This window comes from Trachurus trachurus (genome assembly GCF_905171665.1).
Source record: "Trachurus trachurus genome assembly, chromosome: 12".
In the NCBI taxonomy this organism is placed as follows: domain Eukaryota; kingdom Metazoa; phylum Chordata; class Actinopteri; order Carangiformes; family Carangidae; genus Trachurus; species Trachurus trachurus.
Window position 1 is genome coordinate 15,380,551 of NC_139908.1, and position 17,911 is coordinate 15,398,461.

The 17,911-nt window shown below is 40.7% G+C and overlaps 4 protein-coding genes across 4 annotated transcripts; 2 read left to right on the plus strand and 2 right to left on the minus strand.

Annotated features, from left to right (window-relative positions):
- The first annotated feature begins 200 nt into the window (after positions 1–200).
- On the plus strand, positions 201–4,458 carry rhof (ras homolog family member F). The gene is made up of 5 exons (XM_083984141.1): positions 201–649; positions 910–997; positions 1,993–2,102; positions 2,433–2,567; positions 2,981–4,458. Exons 1-5 carry the CDS (start codon positions 515–517, stop codon positions 3,143–3,145), a joined length of 633 nt encoding a protein of 210 aa, XP_083840267.1. The 5' UTR covers positions 201–514; the 3' UTR covers positions 3,146–4,458.
- A 149-nt stretch (positions 4,459–4,607) lies between these two features.
- tmem120b (transmembrane protein 120B) lies at positions 4,608–12,626 on the minus strand. The gene is made up of 12 exons (XM_083984140.1): positions 12,507–12,626; positions 10,463–10,581; positions 9,162–9,278; positions 9,008–9,067; positions 8,827–8,922; positions 8,594–8,683; positions 8,397–8,462; positions 8,250–8,311; positions 6,888–6,980; positions 6,545–6,609; positions 6,249–6,317; positions 4,608–5,858 (listed from the first exon to the last, which is right to left on the minus strand). The coding sequence occupies exons 1-12, from the start codon at positions 12,567–12,569 to the stop codon at positions 5,742–5,744; spliced, it is 1,017 nt and encodes a 338-aa protein (XP_083840266.1). The 5' UTR covers positions 12,570–12,626; the 3' UTR covers positions 4,608–5,741.
- A 1,129-nt stretch (positions 12,627–13,755) lies between these two features.
- Positions 13,756–14,945, plus strand: morn3 (MORN repeat containing 3; the record flags this gene model as incomplete). The annotated part of the gene is made up of 5 exons (XM_083984025.1): positions 13,756–13,894; positions 14,001–14,158; positions 14,240–14,399; positions 14,480–14,664; positions 14,836–14,945. 5 exons carry the CDS (start codon positions 13,756–13,758, stop codon positions 14,899–14,901), a joined length of 708 nt encoding a protein of 235 aa, XP_083840151.1. The 3' UTR covers positions 14,902–14,945.
- A 1,105-nt stretch (positions 14,946–16,050) lies between these two features.
- orai1b (ORAI calcium release-activated calcium modulator 1b) lies at positions 16,051–17,559 on the minus strand. Its single transcript, XM_083983854.1, has 2 exons — positions 17,252–17,559; positions 16,051–17,129 (listed from the first exon to the last, which is right to left on the minus strand). The coding sequence occupies exons 1-2, from the start codon at positions 17,363–17,365 to the stop codon at positions 16,572–16,574; spliced, it is 672 nt and encodes a 223-aa protein (XP_083839980.1). The 5' UTR covers positions 17,366–17,559; the 3' UTR covers positions 16,051–16,571.
- Between the last annotated feature and the right edge of the window lie 352 nt (positions 17,560–17,911).

The following is a 17,911-nucleotide window of genomic DNA, read 5'->3' on the forward strand; positions in this document are numbered from 1 at the left end:
CAGACATCTAACAGTACTGATTAGGGCCTGTTTGAACAGCTCTTGTTGATCTTTTCTCAGAATTAGGACTGAACAGTTTCTCACACGCACTCTTTTGTGCATGGAGGCAGTGCTTCACATCAAGTACACACCCATAGAATGAAAACGGCGAGCACATGCAATAGAGGAAGTAGGAGCAGCCAGACTCAGATGCTCCACATGTGTAACTCAGCCGCAGTATTATTCATATACAGACATGTTGCTTCGGTGAGAGGACCGACAATAGGACGCGTAGGGGGGTCAATTGGAAACTGCTTCAGCGAGGAGACAGGAAGAGGAAGTGGTGACTAGATAGAGCTACCTGGTAAAACATGAGGGTTGTCTGTTCCTCTCTCCCGACACTGCCTGCAAACCACCTCAGCCTATCCAAATGTAGACTCATCAGTTTCTACCATGTATTTAACCTAAATCTGGAGGGAGTATCTTCAGCCTCGTCCTACCTGGCACCTGTTTGACCTGTTTGTTTGGAGGCAAAATGACACAAAACGGTGCTGGGCCTGGTAATGGTACCGCCAAGAAAGGAGAAGAACTTAAAATTGTGATTGTTGGAGATGGAGGCTGCGGGAAAACATCTCTTCTCATGGTTTATGCCAAAGGTGACTTTCCAGAGGTAAGAGGTGGTTTAGTGCCCCATATTGTACCTCATCTCCTGATATTGTATTATCCTTTAGTACCCAAGTCATTTCTCACCTATGTAATTGAGTAAAACCTTATTTAGTTCTGTCATTACTGTGATCTGAATCCATGTATTAAATGATTGGCTAATTTAATAATGTCACTTGAATTGTGCTGAAATGACAACACATGAAATAATATGTCAACACATAGCTGTATTATAAAATCGACATATTTCTCTTGTGTCAAAAACAGAAATATGCACCATCAGTGTTTGAAAAATATGCCACCACGATAAAACTGGGAGGAAAAGAGATAAAACTCAACCTGTACGACACGGCTGGTAAGTTTCCTCATTGAAAATCACCTCCAACAATCAGTTCTCAGTGTCAGAGCAGAACTTTTTTTTCCTATAATGTGAAAAGAGGACATTTAGTGTTGTGAGCATGACGAGCAGTAACCACACACTGTGTCCACCGGACTGAATATAATAGAAACATTGTGCAGACAAAGAGCACACGTACTGTCACGTAAAATTTACTGTGGTTCATTCTGTCTTTATCAAATTAATCTGTCTTTGAGAGACACAGAGGAAGTGGTAAAGGTCAAAATTAATGTCAGTCTCATCAAAAGCATCTTATAGGAACCAGGAAGCTGTTTTGCATATTATTCTTGTTATGCAGACAACATTTTGTATAAGGATGAATCCAAAAAACAATTAGATTCAATAAAATCTTCTGAATGAGCTTAACTGCGACTTCAAACAGCAGTTTGGGTTTGGGTATTTTGGTATTTTGTGTGTTAGAGCCAGCCTTATATGTGACTGTTATGTTTTGTTATTGTCAAATGGATCACCTTCAAGTTCAACAATACTTTCTAAGTATTGTTTGAGGAAAAAAAGTCAACATGATTCATTTCAGTTTAAATTTAATTAAATACTGAATGTATCCGGTGGAAATAATGTCTACTTCTGGCACAGGAGGGTGTCATAAAATGGCACCATCTTCTATCAGTGTCAACTCTCAGTTGACATGTATTTTACAGCCTGCTGTGTTTCTGTGTGACAAAACCTTTATTTCAAACAGTTTTTTAGGAAAACCCATTACAGACTACTGGCAACTTATCTTCTGTATAACTGCAGCAGAGTTCCTTACATAAACGGAAAAGGAAGCTGAAGCCAGGATGTGGGTTTTCTACATCTACGCCAACCACCATATGTTGTATCTTGATGTTTAGACCACTTAGTCCTGTCTGTTGTCTGCACTTTATTGGCGTTTCCTTTTCACACTTGTGCATTTTATCAGCTAACCCATGTTTCACACCTTTGTTTATTCTCAGGACAGGATGACTATGACAGACTTCGACCGCTTTCGTACCAAGAAGCCAATCTGGTCCTGGTCTGCTTTGATGTGACCAACCCCACCAGCTATGAGAACGTCCTGATAAAGGTAATCATTCTGCAGTACATCAACAACGGCCGGGCGAAGACAAACAAGAATGTCACTGCTCGACTGGTGTTTCAGGTTTGCAGCTCAAGTGAATGTAAATGATTGTCAGGAGCCCGGTGTGTTGATGTTGGCTGCATTCTTGTAGCTATGATTAACTCACGTGGCCATGGACATTGACCTTACGCATGCAGGTAGTTTTTACTTTCTCTGCTCAGTAGCTTCAGTGGCAGAAAGTTGCCGACAGAAGAAATGTTATTGTAATGTTAAATAAAATATGTGTTGTATCTCGGACCGGTGTGTGAGACATTGATTGATTGATTTCTAATGCAGTGGTTCCCAGAGGTGAAGCACTTCTGTCGGGAGGTACCGGTCATCCTGATTGGCTGCAAGATCGACCTCAGGAAAGACAAAGAGTGTTCAAGGAAACTGAAGGCCTTGAACCTGGCTCCCATCACTTACATACAGGTAAGACAAAGAAGAACAGTGTAAGACATTGACTTATCTATGAAAACTTAAAGGGATAGTTCAACATTTAGGCAAATTGGCCAATTGCCATGATCCCTATAGTTTTAGCAGTAGGTTTGTTACCTTTACTTGTCGGTGCAAGCTTTGAGCAGCTCAAAGCTCTGCTCCGCCGTTCGAAAAACAGCTTGCACCGACAATTAAAGGTAACAAACCTACTGCTAAAACTATAGGGATCATGGCAATGGGCCAATTTGCCTAAATGTTGAACTATCTCTTTAAGGTTACAGGGTGTCGTCCTTAACCCGAACCCATGATGACATTTTAACTGGACTGGAGTCCCAGTGCAATAACAATACAAATGCATGTCACCCTTTATATCACAGTCACAGTCTAATTCCTGGTGTTGGTTGTAGGGTGAGGAGACCCGGCAGCAGATGAATGCAGAGCTCTACCTCGAGTGTTCAGCAAAGTATCAGGAGAACGTGGAGGACATTTTTCGAGAGGCCACCAAGAAAGCTTTGGCCTTTCAACGAAAACAGAAGACCCACAAGAGGAAGAAGAAGTGTGTGGTTTTGTAAAAGGACTATGGCTTGAGGACTCCACCCTCCTACGTGGTTGAGCACCACAGGTGAACAACTCACACAGTTGAATGTTCAGTAAGTGAAGTGTGCTCAGTATCTGAGACTGTCTGATGTGGAAATGGCTGGCACTCTTGAAGTCTGAGCCCCAGTGAATCAGACACATTTACCGTCAAACGAAAATGATGCAACAGGAAAGACAATTTTGCAAGTTGCAGCACAGAGATTTTCGTGGTGTTCGAGCTTGAAACGCTTTTGGTTGCTGTTTTTTTTTTTCTACTTTTTTTTCTAATACAAACGTTTGTACTGTTTATACAATCTAAAAGTATATTTATTGGGAGAATATGAACAAATAGTTTTTATAATGTCAATTTAGCTTATTAACATTTTAATGCATGTTCAAGATCTGACTGAGACACCCTGGGTAAACAGTTGTTGAAATTCAGTTAGTAAAGACACTGTAGCTTTAACAATACTGAGGAGAAGAAAAAACCCAACAAGGTTAGTTCATTTCCAGTAAAGAAAAAAACTGGGCTGGAATTTGTTTTGAAGCTGCATCAGCTACAACAGGGCTCTTATCTTTACCTACAGTGCCCACTAGTGTCAAAAAAGCAAAATGACGCAGTTTGTGTCTGACTGCACAAGAAACATGAAGAGCTTTTTTTTTAATTAGGTGTTTATTAATATTTTTTTTTACAACAATGTACACAGATAGAGAAATTGCCAACTGTCTCTTGTCACTGATCGTTTTCAGGCACCAGTTACAGTCTTGAAATGAACAATGAAAACATTATGTAACATCAGATACATCATAAAAACGAGGAATTGTTTTGTGCATTCTGGCAGCGCTCACATCAAATGTAACATTTTGGTCTGAAACTGAAACATGATTCAATTTTCCCTCAATAAAAAGTGAAACATAAATACTGTGATTCTCTACAGGACCAATGTGACTGCATTTTGTGAAGAAAAAAAGAAAGAAAAAAGATGCCAAAGTCTTTGGATTTTCAAAAAAAAAAAAAAAAGTAGAGCAGGGCATTTACTTTTTTTTTTTTTTTTGCTGTGACAGACCAGAGGGAGAATAAGGCAACAGAGACCTGACACCACTACAGCTGTTCGTTTGAACCCACCTGACCTGACGCTGAAAAAACAAAAAGACTCTTGTGTAATAATTTCAAACAAGCGTGAAATGTGAACCAGACAAAACTACAGTGAGCTAGAGCAAAAGCCCCAGAACTGCCCATTACTTAACTAGTACACATATTTAATTTACTATGCTGATTGGAAAAAAAAAAAAAACTAAACAAAAACAACTATCATCCAGCACATTATTGATCATCATTGTGTATCATAGTTTTACAGTACAGGTGCCGATAGCAGCGGTTTGATCATAATACATTTCTGCAACATTGCAGAACAAGGTGGGACCTGGTGGACAGTCATGACAAAATCAAACACTGTGGCTGGACTTCAAGTGTTTAAGCTGAATTTTAACATTTGCGATAAAATTGTTCACCGAGCTTGAAGCTCTCTCTATACCAGTATCAATGTAGATCGTTAGTAAAACAGGATAAACCTACACATTTACTACAGTTTGTTAGCATTATGTTATTGATTTAAAAAAAAGCTGACAGTGCTAGGAAGGAGCTCAGTTGAGGTGTTTTTATCGAGACAGTTTGTATGTGTTAAAGTGACTTAGCCAGATAACCAAACATAAACATTTACGTCTGCCTGAAGGGAATAATAGTGTTGAGTTCCCTTATTATCCTGAATCTTTTTAGGAAAAAAGAAAAACAAACAAAAGAACAGAGCAGCCACTGACTGAAAACAACAACCTGGAGGATGTTTTTGCCCCCCCATGAAACTTAAAGTACTATATCTGGGCAGTCCAATATCAGCTTTATGTTTGTTTGGTTTGTTTTAAGTTGAAAGACCTACGTTTGATATTTATGAGAACAAAAGTCTAGTAAAACAACCGACTGGTTAGCAGTGAAACAGCACAACACGGAGTTGAGGACTTACATCGCAGTGCTGAGGTGAACACGTCCAAGTTTGTTCGAGCCAGAGACAGTTTGACTGTTCCTACTTCACAGAAGTATGAAGTACGTACATGACAGACGTCGGGTCTTCAAAAGGCAAACTATATTCTGCTCTTTTCACCGATGCTACCTGCCCTCTTTTAGTTGCATATGATTTGAACAAAGGCTCTCAGACGGATTCATGCACTGACACAAACAACAAAATTGAACGCATCCTTCCCACTCACTTTTTTTCCTTTCTCTTTTTTTTTTTTAATGTACAATGTAAAGCGACAAACTGTTCATCTATGAGGTGAACAACACTGTGTGTGTTGGGACCGACGTGAGCAGCAACATCAACGACAACGACGAGTCATTAGAAAGCAAAAAGCCTGTTGGCCAGGTGCTCTGGCTGGACGCCGCTGCTGTAATCAGAGCCTGAGAGAAAACAGTGGTTTCATCTTTGCTGTCTCCTGGCCCGACCGTACTGTGGTCAGTCTAACAAGCGATTGTGCGTGTTGCTTCGGAATTACTGGCCGTTGGATGAATCTGAGGTGTCTCTCCGCGAGTTTTATGTCTCAGTCACTTTTTTGCACCTTTTCCTGGTTTTTTTGAATTTTTTGGTGGACAACTTTTACCGTGGTGAGGAAATTTCCCAGGAACAGGACGAGAAACGTCAGTGCCAGCATAAATACCTGGGAAGAAAATGAGCAAACAAGTGTTTTATTTCAAGACGAGCTGTGACAAGTTATTTTATAACTGTGACCTGTAGTTGAGGACGTGCCGAGGCAGGTGGAGGTAAAATTCTTAAAAACACTACATCACTTTAGTTTTTCATTTTAGTTCATTTGTGTCATATTAATCATCCATGCACACTTCTGGACAAAACCTTTAAACGTAACCAGCCAGCGAATCATTTAAACTCTCATTAGAGCGTCAATTGTGAAACTGTGAACTCGGCTGGCAGGCAAAATGCATGGATTATTCTATAGAGGAAGCCTGTCAAACTAAGTCGTTTTTTTTTTAACTCTGCCTCGACAAGTCCTTTGACATTTAAACGATGGATCTGCAAATGCAATCCTTACCTGCCACTCCTTACAGTCCTCATGTCCTGCCAAGCGAAACAGGGTCACTGAGTTGTACAGCTGCCAAAACTGGGGAGGAACAGAAGGCATTATCTTTCATGAAGTTGTCGCAAACTCATCGCACAAGCTAACTTTCACACATCCTTCTTCTCATTAGGTACAATCGCTATCAAAAACTGAGATTTAAGTGCATCTGATACACTTTAATTTACAAATGAAGAATGTGTTGTGGCACTGCTCAGTGAGCTTCTATGATCATGTGCATCGTTCTGGAGAAAACTTTTGCTTCGACTTACATGGCCAAAAAAGAGGAATGGCAGAAGAAAAGTGAGGCCTCTCCACATCCAGGACTGAAATCCCTCTGCAGAGACACAGAAGAGCTGGAACAGTGACCTCAGGACAACACGACACAGAGCACTCCACAAACGATCGGCCTTCTCTGACATTAAAGACCGTCCACCGAGACCTTACTCAAATTACTCTGATATCTGCGTGCCAGCACTGATGTTAACAACTGTCTCCATCTCACCTTTGCCCTATTTTTTTTTTTCTCCCCCTCCTCCCCAGACACGGCGTTGCAGATGGCTCAAGAGTTCAAACCAATGAAATGACTAGCACCCAGAATAGCTGACAACTCACCCACTGTGAGGTCCAACTGATTCCTCTCTCCCAGAGCTCGCAGCCGGTATAAGCAGCCGCTCTGGTAGTAGTACTGGAGGAACTGAACAAAGCCTGCGGAGCAAATGGATGAACACAATTTACAGATTACTGCAGGACCGACACGAACCGATCAATGAGGTTCAGATGACCTGATTCATGCCTCAATCACTAGATTAACACCAGTTACCTTCCCCCCATAAAACTAAAATAAATAGAGGCCTGTGATGTGAAGCGTTGCACATTGAAATGGGGTCGTTCTGTCCTCAGAAACACAACAGGGCTATAGTCGAACAGTCTCATTTTAGGCTGAACTTGACAGCTTTTCTTTCTTTTTTAAACTACAGTACAACTACTATTTTGACTTTTCGTAGAAAGCTGTGACCAGAGATGTTAGTTCTCACATGTGATAAACTAAGAAATGACTGTAACCACCAGTATGTGACATGACTTCACTTCTCTATTCGGGTGACAAGACATTTTCCATCCACACAGGAAAATTAAGATTTGCACTAAAAATGTATAAACTCATCTCAACTCAATGTGTAAACGTCATCTCCAGACATCAAGATCCTTGTGTCTCGCTGCATCCAAATTTAGTTACCGTCATCATTGTTGCACCAGACTAAATACACTCTAGACAAATGTCATGGACATTTCACTATCGCGTGACAAATGCGTTGCAGGTGATCCTTGACCTACTCCGGCCTCAGTGCACAATCATTAGTTTCACCCAACATGGGAATATTTAAGAGGAAATGCTGAGATAAGCAGCTAAACCCTAAAAAAAATAAAATAAATATCATCCTAAAACTGAAACAATCAGTCAAAGAGTTGATATACAGAAAATTAACAGGTGAGAATTTGCTGCTTTCTTTTTCTTTCTTGTGGTAAGATGAATCTGTCTGGTTTTGGTGTGTTAGCCAGACAAAACAAAGCATCTGGAGTGTGCATCACCTTGGACAGTGAGAAATAATATTTGGCATGCTTCACCGTTTGTGAACTTGGCAGAGCAACAACAACAACAACAACAACAACAACAACAGAAAACCTGTGAAATCCTGTTTGCTACAGGGTGCTCATAACAAAAGAGTGACAACATGCTTCATTTTAACCTCCTGTCACCACTGTAACCAGGCCCAGCATAGTGCTGAATGTAATACATTATTTCAACAGAAAAAAACTACTTATGGGGATTTGATGTGAGTCAACACTGTCTAGACATCAAACAAAAATCCTCGTCCCAATCAATTTCAGTGTTACCCTTTGTACCCTCAGAGCACCGCAAACAGAATTTTACATTTACCCGTACATACGTTTTGTAAAAAGATTTAAACGACTTACTCTGATAGATGGAGAAAGCAAGAAACTGGCTCCTGAACATCTGATACATGGGGCCCTCTGGCCTGTGAGAAGAGACGAGGTTAAACAAGGATTAGATTTAGACTAAACCAAGCAGCCGTTCTTGCTTCGGTTGTCACCAAAACTCACCAGGTTAGCATCACACCTGACAGAAAGGTGGATACATAATGATGAGACACCCACCAACCTTTGATCCTGGGGAGCAGAACAAATGGAGTGTATGAGTAGACGAAGAACAGACAAGCACTTCAGAGAAAATCAAAAACTCCTATCTTGAATTACAGAGACGTAGAAGAAGCTGAGTCTGAATTAACATCACAACGCACCTGGAGCCGTTGCTCATGAGGATGCTTTCCCTTATGGTCAATGTGCAGTAGTACCACACTAGCAAAAAGTTGAAGATTTCATCAGTGACACTAAAACAAATAGAGAAAATAAAATTGTTAGCCACTCTTTATTAAGTATAAGAAGAAGCAGACACTTTATTTATATAGCACATTTCCTGAGAGAGGCAAATCAACATCAGCAACAACGCTTGAGGGGAAAACATAAAACTCACCGACAGTTGAGAAAGAAGAGGCAGGTTATGGCTCCAAACATCAGGATTATTGTCATATAAAGCTTGAACTTCTCATACTCGTCTTTGTAGGCAAATCTATGTGAAAAAAAAGAAGAGGTGAAGAAAATAAACGAAAGATGACAAGCAGATCCAGAGTGTCTTGTCGGAGCTCTTCACATACTTTGCCTGGTTGCTGAGAAGCGTTACGTTCACATTGCCCAGGACCAAATTTAAGTACAGACTGGAAATAAAACAAAAGAAAACATCTGCATTAATACATCTGAGAAATAAAACTGACGGTCTATGATGAACTTGTGGCATGAAAAAGCACTGACCCATTCCTCTTTGGCAAATACGCTTCCATGTCAAAGAAGACATTTTCTTTATCTTTGATTTGTGATTTGATGTCCGTTATGAGTTTCAGGTCTTTCTCATCACACCCCTTTGCGCACCTGTAATCAACAGACGAAATAATGATGAGAGGAAAAGCGACCGAGAGGAGGAAGAACTCCTTAAAGGGATAGTTCACCCAAAATTCAAATGTCACTCATTATCTACTCACCCTCATGTCAACTAAGGGCTGGGAGAATTTTCAGAGTCCTCCGTGCCTCCTCGGAGTTACGGGGGGGTCCGTGCAGCAGTATTTGTCCATATAATGGTTGTGAATGGAGCTCACTTTTCTTCGTCCAAAAAGACACACCAAAAACCATCCAAATACCTCCATACTGCTCGTCTGTAATGTCCCTCTTGTATTGAAGCCCCGACATGAGAAATTGTTCCGAAAAAAATTAAATACGTCTATATTTTACGCTTGTTTGTAGCGGACGCTCCCAGTGTCTCAGTTCACTGCTCTTCCTGTGTCAGTCCGGCGGAACAATTTCTCATGTTGGGGCTTCAATACAAGAGGGACATTACAGATGAGCAGCATGGAGGTATTTGGATGTTTTTTGGACGAAGAAAAGTGAGCACCATTCACAACCATTATATGGACAAATACTGCTGCGTGGACCCCCCCGTAACTCAGAGAAGGCACGGATGACTCTGAAACTTCTCCCAGCCCTTAGTCGACATGAGGGTGAGTAGATAATGAGTGACATTTGAATTTTGGGTGAACGATCCCTTTAAATCGATACAAAATACAGTATCTTTCTCTGTTTATATTATATGTGTCAAAATGAAAGATGACAATTCAGTTACTGCTGATGAAACGGTAGCTGTTTTTGCAAAGTCTGTAACTTGTCCACAAACAAAAACATTTTTTCATGGGGAGCACAAACACACACTGTTCAATTCAACTGAATAAATCTATTAACCCTGCCTTTACTACTTGTCTTTTCCATACGGGGTCAAGTGAAGTTATCATAAACAGCTTCCTTGCTGACTTGGCTGCACAATCATTTCCTTGAGTACCAACAAAACATTATCAATTTTTCTTCCTCCCTTTCCACATGACTTAGAAGGGACACTGTAAACAATGAGCATGTGGGAATGCCGTAAAGGAAATAGGATGCAGTTTCTACATCTGACTCAATTGTTTGATTAGCTAGACTGTGTGTGCACTCACTATATTGTAAGCAAATCATTTACTAAAAAATAAGAACAGAAATCTGGATTCTGTGCTGAACAGGATACTTACTTTCCCAAGCTGTACCGTAGGTCTTTCAGGCCTTTCCTCTGCTTACTGATGGAGCTGCTGCATGTTGTCTGAAGATTGGTGAGCTCCTCAAGTTTTTGTCTGTATATTTTGTGAGTCTCCTAGGGATCAAACAAATACACAAAGTCAATAACGAAGATTTGTAAGCCTGCTGACTCAGTGAAATAGCCGGACAATAGCTCATTTAAATGTACATTTCTGCAAGAGAACTGCGGTCACAAGTGAATCGAAACAAAATGACAAGTTGCTACTGATGGGTGATTACAGTCTACGCAGAAGATACATTGAGTTGTTGTCATGCTCTGCTGAAACAATTATTTTAGAGCTTTAAAGCTTTAAACATTTTCAGTGGACAAAACTGAATAGAGTCTCTACGAAGTGGAGATGAAAACGCTTCATGCTGTGAAATCTTGTTTGACACCCTTCCTTCTAAATACTCCTATGTGGTCAAATACAGGATATAGGCTATCTCGGGTTTCATGCATCGGAGCTGACCAGCACCAGACTCAAGCCTCTTCCCCTTTGGCAATGAGTGTGTGGAGGAGAGGACGCACATCATTATATCAGCAGACATAGTCCTGTGGCTTGAGGTTAAGAAGTCATGCCTATTCCCCCTTCCCAAGACTGATTTGCACAACCACATGAACCCTTGACATTAGTCTACTTCCTACACACAGTCTCATATCTGATCTGGATGAGGTTAAAGAGTCAACCTTTGTTTAAAACTCCCACAATTAAGATTGCATTTCAACATTAAAATGGGAGAAGTGGCCTGAACAAACCTGTTTTGTGCGCATAAAGACAAAATATACTGGCTCATGCATGCATTATACTAAACTCTGGGAAATGTTTAATGGAGGGTATGAACTCTTTACATGAACCACTATCCTTCCTGCTGTGACATTGTGCGACCCATGCTTTATGCTGCTGTTCTATTTACAATATGCATGTCCCTGCACAGTCTTTACTCATGATACTGTTAACATGCATACAACCATTATAAAAATAGATGTATGATTCTAAAGGTTTAGAAAAAGTCTATCAACAATGTGCACATGGGCAGGTCTCTTTAAAAACCCACAGGCACTAGAGTTGGCACTACCCTGTAAAGCCAGAGATGTAAAAGGTATTAAATCTGGACGGATAACACTAATTATGAATGGAAAGCTGTGTCCATGCAGGTGAAATATCTGACATCAGTTACTCATCAAAACGTGTGAGCTTCATTTAATAATAATAATAAAAATATCCCTGAACAAGTGACAGTCACCTTCATCACCTCCCTGAGGAGCAGCTCCACATTTTACATTTTGATGGCATCGCAGACACAGATCCACGTCTCAGCTGTCTGGTGCCACCGTGGGGAGAGAGGGGTGACACCTCAAAGTACCTGGTTATCTTGTCAATACTGCCCCCATCACCTACTACTTGTATTGTTGTTTCAAGTTAGCCAGCTAGCTAAGGTGAGCTAGCCGTGGTATTGATGCACGGGATGGGGGGGCATTCAGTGACCAAGACATAATTTACTCACATAAAGCAACAGCAACAACCAAAAGTAATCTACGACTTGTACCTAACTTTTGCTCTAATCGTTTGAAACATGTATTCAGTCGGGGCTGAACTACACTGTACAGCTAAGCTAAGTTACTGTAGCTGCTTATTAGCCGCATCACTAGCAGCAGCAGCCAACCTGCTGCTAACGTTAGCGGCTAAAACTCAGGGACGTTACAGTTTAGTCAAAAAATAAACAACCCCCCCTCTCTGAAACATAACCCGTCTCATAGATGTTGCTACAAATACCGCAGCTTTTTTCTTCTTCTTTCTAGCTCGATGCTGCAATTAAGGTTGATGTGAGAATGAATGGCGAACAGGAAAGAGGCAGCCAAACTAACGTAACGTAGCCACTACACAGTCAGTGCTGTCAGTGCCATCCACGACACACTACATCCAACAAATCCAACCACAAGCGACGGTAGATTTAGACATTTGTGTTGTTGTTGTTGTTGTTGTTGTTGTTTAATGTCACCTGTAACTGTTGGTACTCCTCATCGATTTCCTCCCACTCCGTCTGGAACTTCGGTTTGGACATTGTGGTGCAGTCGCGGATGAGGCGAAGAGGACGGCAGCTGCCTGACTCCCTCCTCACTCTGACTACTGACTGGCTGCTGGCTGTTCACGCAGACCCTCTTTTAGTTTGGACTGCACTGAGCATGCGCACATCGTAAACCGCTGCCAGGACAACCGATGAGCTGAGCGTATCCTGGAGACGCAAGTGAATATAATTAAAAGGACATAAATCAACATACATAAAAATGATTGTTACAAATTGTGGCTGATGCTTTCAAATATATTAAATCATTTTAAAATCAACTTTATATTAAAAAAAAACAAAAACTATAATACACGCACAGTATGCACCATTCTGTTGCTAAGTTACAAGGAACAGTGTACACACAAACATGACATGACCCCAGCGCGTTCCTTGGATTGATTCAGTAGCTGCCTGCGTTGAGTTGAGTTTACTCGCGGATTGAGTTTAATTAAGTCATCCGCTTGGAAATATCGCTCAGGTACGAGTCATTTGCTCTGATTGAGTCACTAATTTTCACATCCTAGTAATTTGCAAGGTGTTAAGTTACAGTGTTTCTTTGACTCCCGCATGTGCATTTGACATTTTGTTGTTTTGCATCACATCTCATCAGCAATGTTTTTTGTAAAATCAATAGGCTAACACATAATGTAGTAGTAACATACTGAGAAAAGGACGACTGTTGATATACTTTTAGTAAAATGTTATCATTTCCCATTATTATCAGACTCTTTAATACAGAATAGCCTAATAATTATTAAAGAGTTGTACACCTGCACTTTGTACATTACATTGCACAATTGTTCATCCTGCACTAACTGAATTGTATGTTTTTATGTCTCCTTATAGTTTTATACAGATTTTGTTACTGTATGCTTAATATTATTGCTAGCCTAAGTTATTTTATTCTTCCAATTATCCTTCCTGTATTTTTTATTCTATTCTATTGGAGCTGCTGTGACACAATCATTAATGCATTGCAGATTAGTGCAGGAAATATTCTATTCTAAAGTTCTATTCTATTCTATTTTATACAGTATGTACACATTATGCATACTGTTAGCTGCCATTGTCTTACGTTTAGTATTGTGAGTTTGGGGGCAATAGGTTGAACTGTAAAGAATCATGGGTCTAACATGTTTTATTTTTATGCTTTAGGCAGGTTTCCATCAAGCTACCTCCAGCCATGCCATATGTTAAAAAGGGAAGCAAGAAGATCTCAATCCTGCTGGATATTAAGTCCCAGAAATGTGGAATGAGGCACACAGTCTTCTCAGTCAGAGGAAATGAATACACTGGAGAGTGGAAGGACAACAAGAAGCATGGTTAGACACTGTGTTGGGATTTGTGACATTTGTGGACACTTGGTTGTGAATCATTATGTTTGTTTACAGTATAGCTAAAACGTTTGTGCTTTTTAATATCTTCCAGGAAAGGGGATACAGGTTTGGAAGACACGTGGTGCCATTTATAATGGAGAGTGGAAGTATGGAAAATGCGATGGGTATGGTACCTACAGTGTACTCCTCCCTGGTACAAAGCAGTATGAAAGGAAGTACTGCGGGAGATGGAAGAATGGAAAGAAGCATGTAAGTGATAAACTGCCATTCATGATAACCAAACATAATTACACTCTGTGATATTTTTTGCTTCACTTTCTTTCCCTTCAGGGTTACGGGACGTACTTCTATAATAATTCAGCAGTGTATGAGGGGGAGTGGGGTGAGGACCAGCGGAGTGGCTGGGGAAGAATGTACTACGAGAATGGTGATATCTACGAGGGCGAGTGGATGAAGGATAAAAATCATGGACAGGGCATCATCCGATTTGGTAAGCAAACATTTTCAAACCAAAGATATGATTTGTTGACAAAGATGGTCAATTTTAAAACTTTTCCAACTTTGTCCAAGCAAATGGAAACTGGTATGAAGGCGGATGGCAAGATGGCAAGAAGAGCGGGGATGGAAAGTACTACCACTCTGACAAAGGCCAGCTCTATGAAGGCTTTTGGGTGAATGGAGTAGCAAAATGTGGGACCCTGTCTGATTTTGGGAGGGATGAAGCCCCAACCCCAACAAAGTATCCCATTCCACAGGTACGTCTCATGGCTGTGGCTATTATTACAAACACATATTCAGTTTAACGACTATACTTTCCTTATACCTCTCTCACTGCTCTCTCAAAACTTACCTGGCACAAAAGCAATAATCATGGACAGCTAATGCTGTATTGTGGATTAAAACATGACCTTATCTCATCTTTCAAGATACACCTGGTGAATATGCAGTTGGTGTTAGAGGAGGCCCAGTCAGCCTATATGGATCAGTATTGATGAGCAACAACAAGAGGAGCAACAGCAAGTTTCCACCCCATCATACACACAGACAAAAAATAAAAATGGCATGGCACATCCTGTGTTTTCAGTTTGTCAAAAGGTTTCCAACCAAAAGATTTGTTCTTCACTGTGATGCAAACCAAAATCATCAATTACTAATGTGCTAACTATATATTTTTTTTAAACCATCTGTAGTCATAATAAAAGGCTTGGTGCTAACTGCCTTGTATTTCATACAACAGTTCAGATAGGGTTCCTAATTTACTGTTCAACTGTGTATATGATGAAAAATTGATAATGTTGCACTTGATTACTAAATTCACTACATTAGGCATGTTTAGTGCCAATACAAACACACAACCAGAGACCGTCAGATTTGGTCATACCATGAATTCAGTATTACCAGTAATATTATTGGGATATCCAACTGATAAGACCTCATATTTTTTTTCTTGTAGGGCCTACTACACATTCTGTATGTTGGATTCTGATGATGGTTGTATACCCTGACAGTCTATTCAAACTTGTAAACTAGACACACTTTGTTATTGAATAAGGAAGTTCTGGTACTGTGCTCTGTTCATTCTTAAATAGTTTATCTCATTAAAAAAAAATGTGCTCCCGCAAAAGATGCAGATCTCTTCTCATCCCCATCCCACCTGAACCTTTTAATTATGATCCTAAAGTAGACTCTCTGTTTTCCAAGACCTCAACCTCTAAATGGATTTCTAACCATTGCATGAACCTTTACGTCCCCCAATACAGACCGCTAACTCAGATCATTCGGAATAAAATCCCAAATGACTTAGAATAAACATCAGTTTGACGGAAAAGCACTCCATTGGCACTAAGAGTGAATGATGAAAGAAACATGCTAATTCAGGGTATGTGCAATGCTCTGGATTTACAAAATGAAGCACAGGGGAGCACTGGTGTCTATATCAACAAGTACTTCACATGTAACCTCTGTGGAGGAGTTCTATTTTCCTATGACCTGCTCAGCTGGTTGTAGAGCACACGGATAATAATCTAAACAGATATATAGTCAATATTGATATATTTTCAGCATGTATTCAAATTACTTTCTCAATTTGGAATCTTTGCAAGTCGGTAAAAAAAAGTTTTTATTTTAGCATCAGCCTTTGCTACAATATGTCAGCAAATATATTCAAATAATACTGTAGTTGTGGCAGCTGTTGAGTCAGTCTACACAAACAACAGGGATTACAAATGCACATTGCATACATTACATATACACTGTGAACAAGATAGAAAGTTAAATACTTGTGGCTCACAAAACACAACAAGGTAAAATATCCTAACAAACAGTGGTCACTGACAAACAGTTAAATAGGTGCAGCAGGCAACAGACAGGATTCCAAGTTATTGTTCAGATATCTCTGCCATAACGTAAGAGATACGGTAAATCAAGCAACTATGGCAGTTAAGACTCTCCAATTTCAAGTTACATGCATTATGGCAGATTTATGAGTTCACAGTTAATCAAATGTCTTCTAAAAAATAATCTTTTCACAAAAGTAAAATTCACAACAAAGAGGTGAGATTTACAACTTCATTCCCGTAGAAAAATAGAAGCCTATAATGTGGCTTCTGGCTTGGAGAGATCCCAAGGAGTTAAAAGTTCCTCCATAGATGTGTATACACATCTATGGGAAATGTGAGCTTGGGGACTGCAAGATGGAAGATTCCCCTCTGTTGTCAAGCTCATTTTGAAGCCTGGTGAGGTTAGACAGCTCCTCCAGCTCCTCAAACTGTCGGTCAGTCTTGTGGCTCACCAAAGAGCGGTAGAAATGCACAGCAAAGACTATGAAGACTAAACCAAAGGGGACCATGATAGAGGTGGATGTAATGGCAGCTGCCACACCCGATGAAACTGTATTATTGCTGGACTTGTTGGGCTTCACCGGCAAAAATTTTACCCAGCAGAGTAGAACCACCTCGGCTAGAAAGAGGAGCGTGCCGATGACTGTGGAAAAAGCCCATGCTAGTTCAATGTGCCGGTGCATTCGCTCATGTGGAGACTCCTTCACAGAATTCAGGTTGTGGACATTGCTGACCGCCTCAATATTGGGCAAAATGCAGGTGCTGACCATGAGAGCGAACAGATGAACAGCCACAAGGACGGTAGTGCAGGCACTGAAGGCGATGAGGAGAGCAGGTGGGTAAGGATAGCTGTTGTCCAGCTGTACTTCCACCATAGCCACCTGTCAAAGGAAGAGACCAGGAAATACAACTTTATACAACTCACTGACTGCAGTATCCTGCTGTAGGATGTGACTGATTCATTCATACAAAAAGTGAAAGCATAGTGCAACAGACAGCTTACCATTGCAAATCCTGAAAGCAGGGCTGATGTCCGACTGGAAGCCTTCAGCTTAGCTCGACTCAGGTACAGCTTTCTCCAGGACAGTGCTTGCAGTGAATGCTCGTTCAGACTCATGTTTTCCGTTTTAACCGAGGACAGGACGAGCAGCGCTGGTGTAGTTAACCTAGTTACTCTTGCGGGAAGCAACAGAAACAAGCGTTCAACATGCTAACAGTGTACACTTACAAAACATTTACCCTCAGCCAGCTGACGGAACTGCGGAAGCTATTCTTTTTTTTAACCACCAGTCTCCGGCGTGTCTGCACCTTGCATTACCCACAAGCCTGTGCGCTCAGTGAACAACATCCGCTACTGAGTAAAAACTGTTGGCTGCATATTTGCTCAGTAATGGTGGTTGTTGTTTCACAGCCCTTGGGGGGGTAATAGTAGCGTATTTACCACCTTCAATGTGCGGTAATTGTAACATAAATAGATTGGGGAAAAAAAAAACTTGAACGGTTGAATGCACTATTACCCCATTCCACGTCATTCCCGCCACGGCCAGTGCATCTAAAGTATAAATAATGTTTAAATGAATGAAAAGGGACAAAAGCAGCGGTTCGTTGGGAACTAGATGCTTATCGCTTGTTTTACTTTCGCACGGCAAACTGAGCATGTCGC

Coding starts and splice junctions, on each gene's coding strand:
- rhof (XM_083984141.1), top strand. CDS start 515: ATGACACAAAACGGTGCTGGGCCTGGTAATGGTACCGCCAAGAAAGGA. Junction 650..909: donor CCAAAGGTGACTTTCCAGAG/GTAAGAGGTGGT, acceptor TGTCAAAAACAG/AAATATGCACCATCAGTGTT. Junction 998..1,992: donor CAACCTGTACGACACGGCTG/GTAAGTTTCCTC, acceptor GTTTATTCTCAG/GACAGGATGACTATGACAGA.
- tmem120b (XM_083984140.1), bottom strand. CDS start 12,569: ATGTCCAAACCGAAGTTCCAGACGGAGTGGGAGGAAATCGATGAGGAG. Junction 9,279..10,462: donor CTACGGTACAGCTTGGGAAA/GTAAGTATCCTG, acceptor TGTTGATTACAG/GTGCGCAAAGGGGTGTGATG. Junction 9,068..9,161: donor TATTTGCCAAAGAGGAATGG/GTCAGTGCTTTT, acceptor TTTTATTTCCAG/TCTGTACTTAAATTTGGTCC.
- orai1b (XM_083983854.1), bottom strand. CDS start 17,365: ATGAGTCTGAACGAGCATTCACTGCAAGCACTGTCCTGGAGAAAGCTG. Junction 17,130..17,251: donor TGCTTTCAGGATTTGCAATG/GTAAGCTGTCTG, acceptor TTCCTTTGACAG/GTGGCTATGGTGGAAGTACA.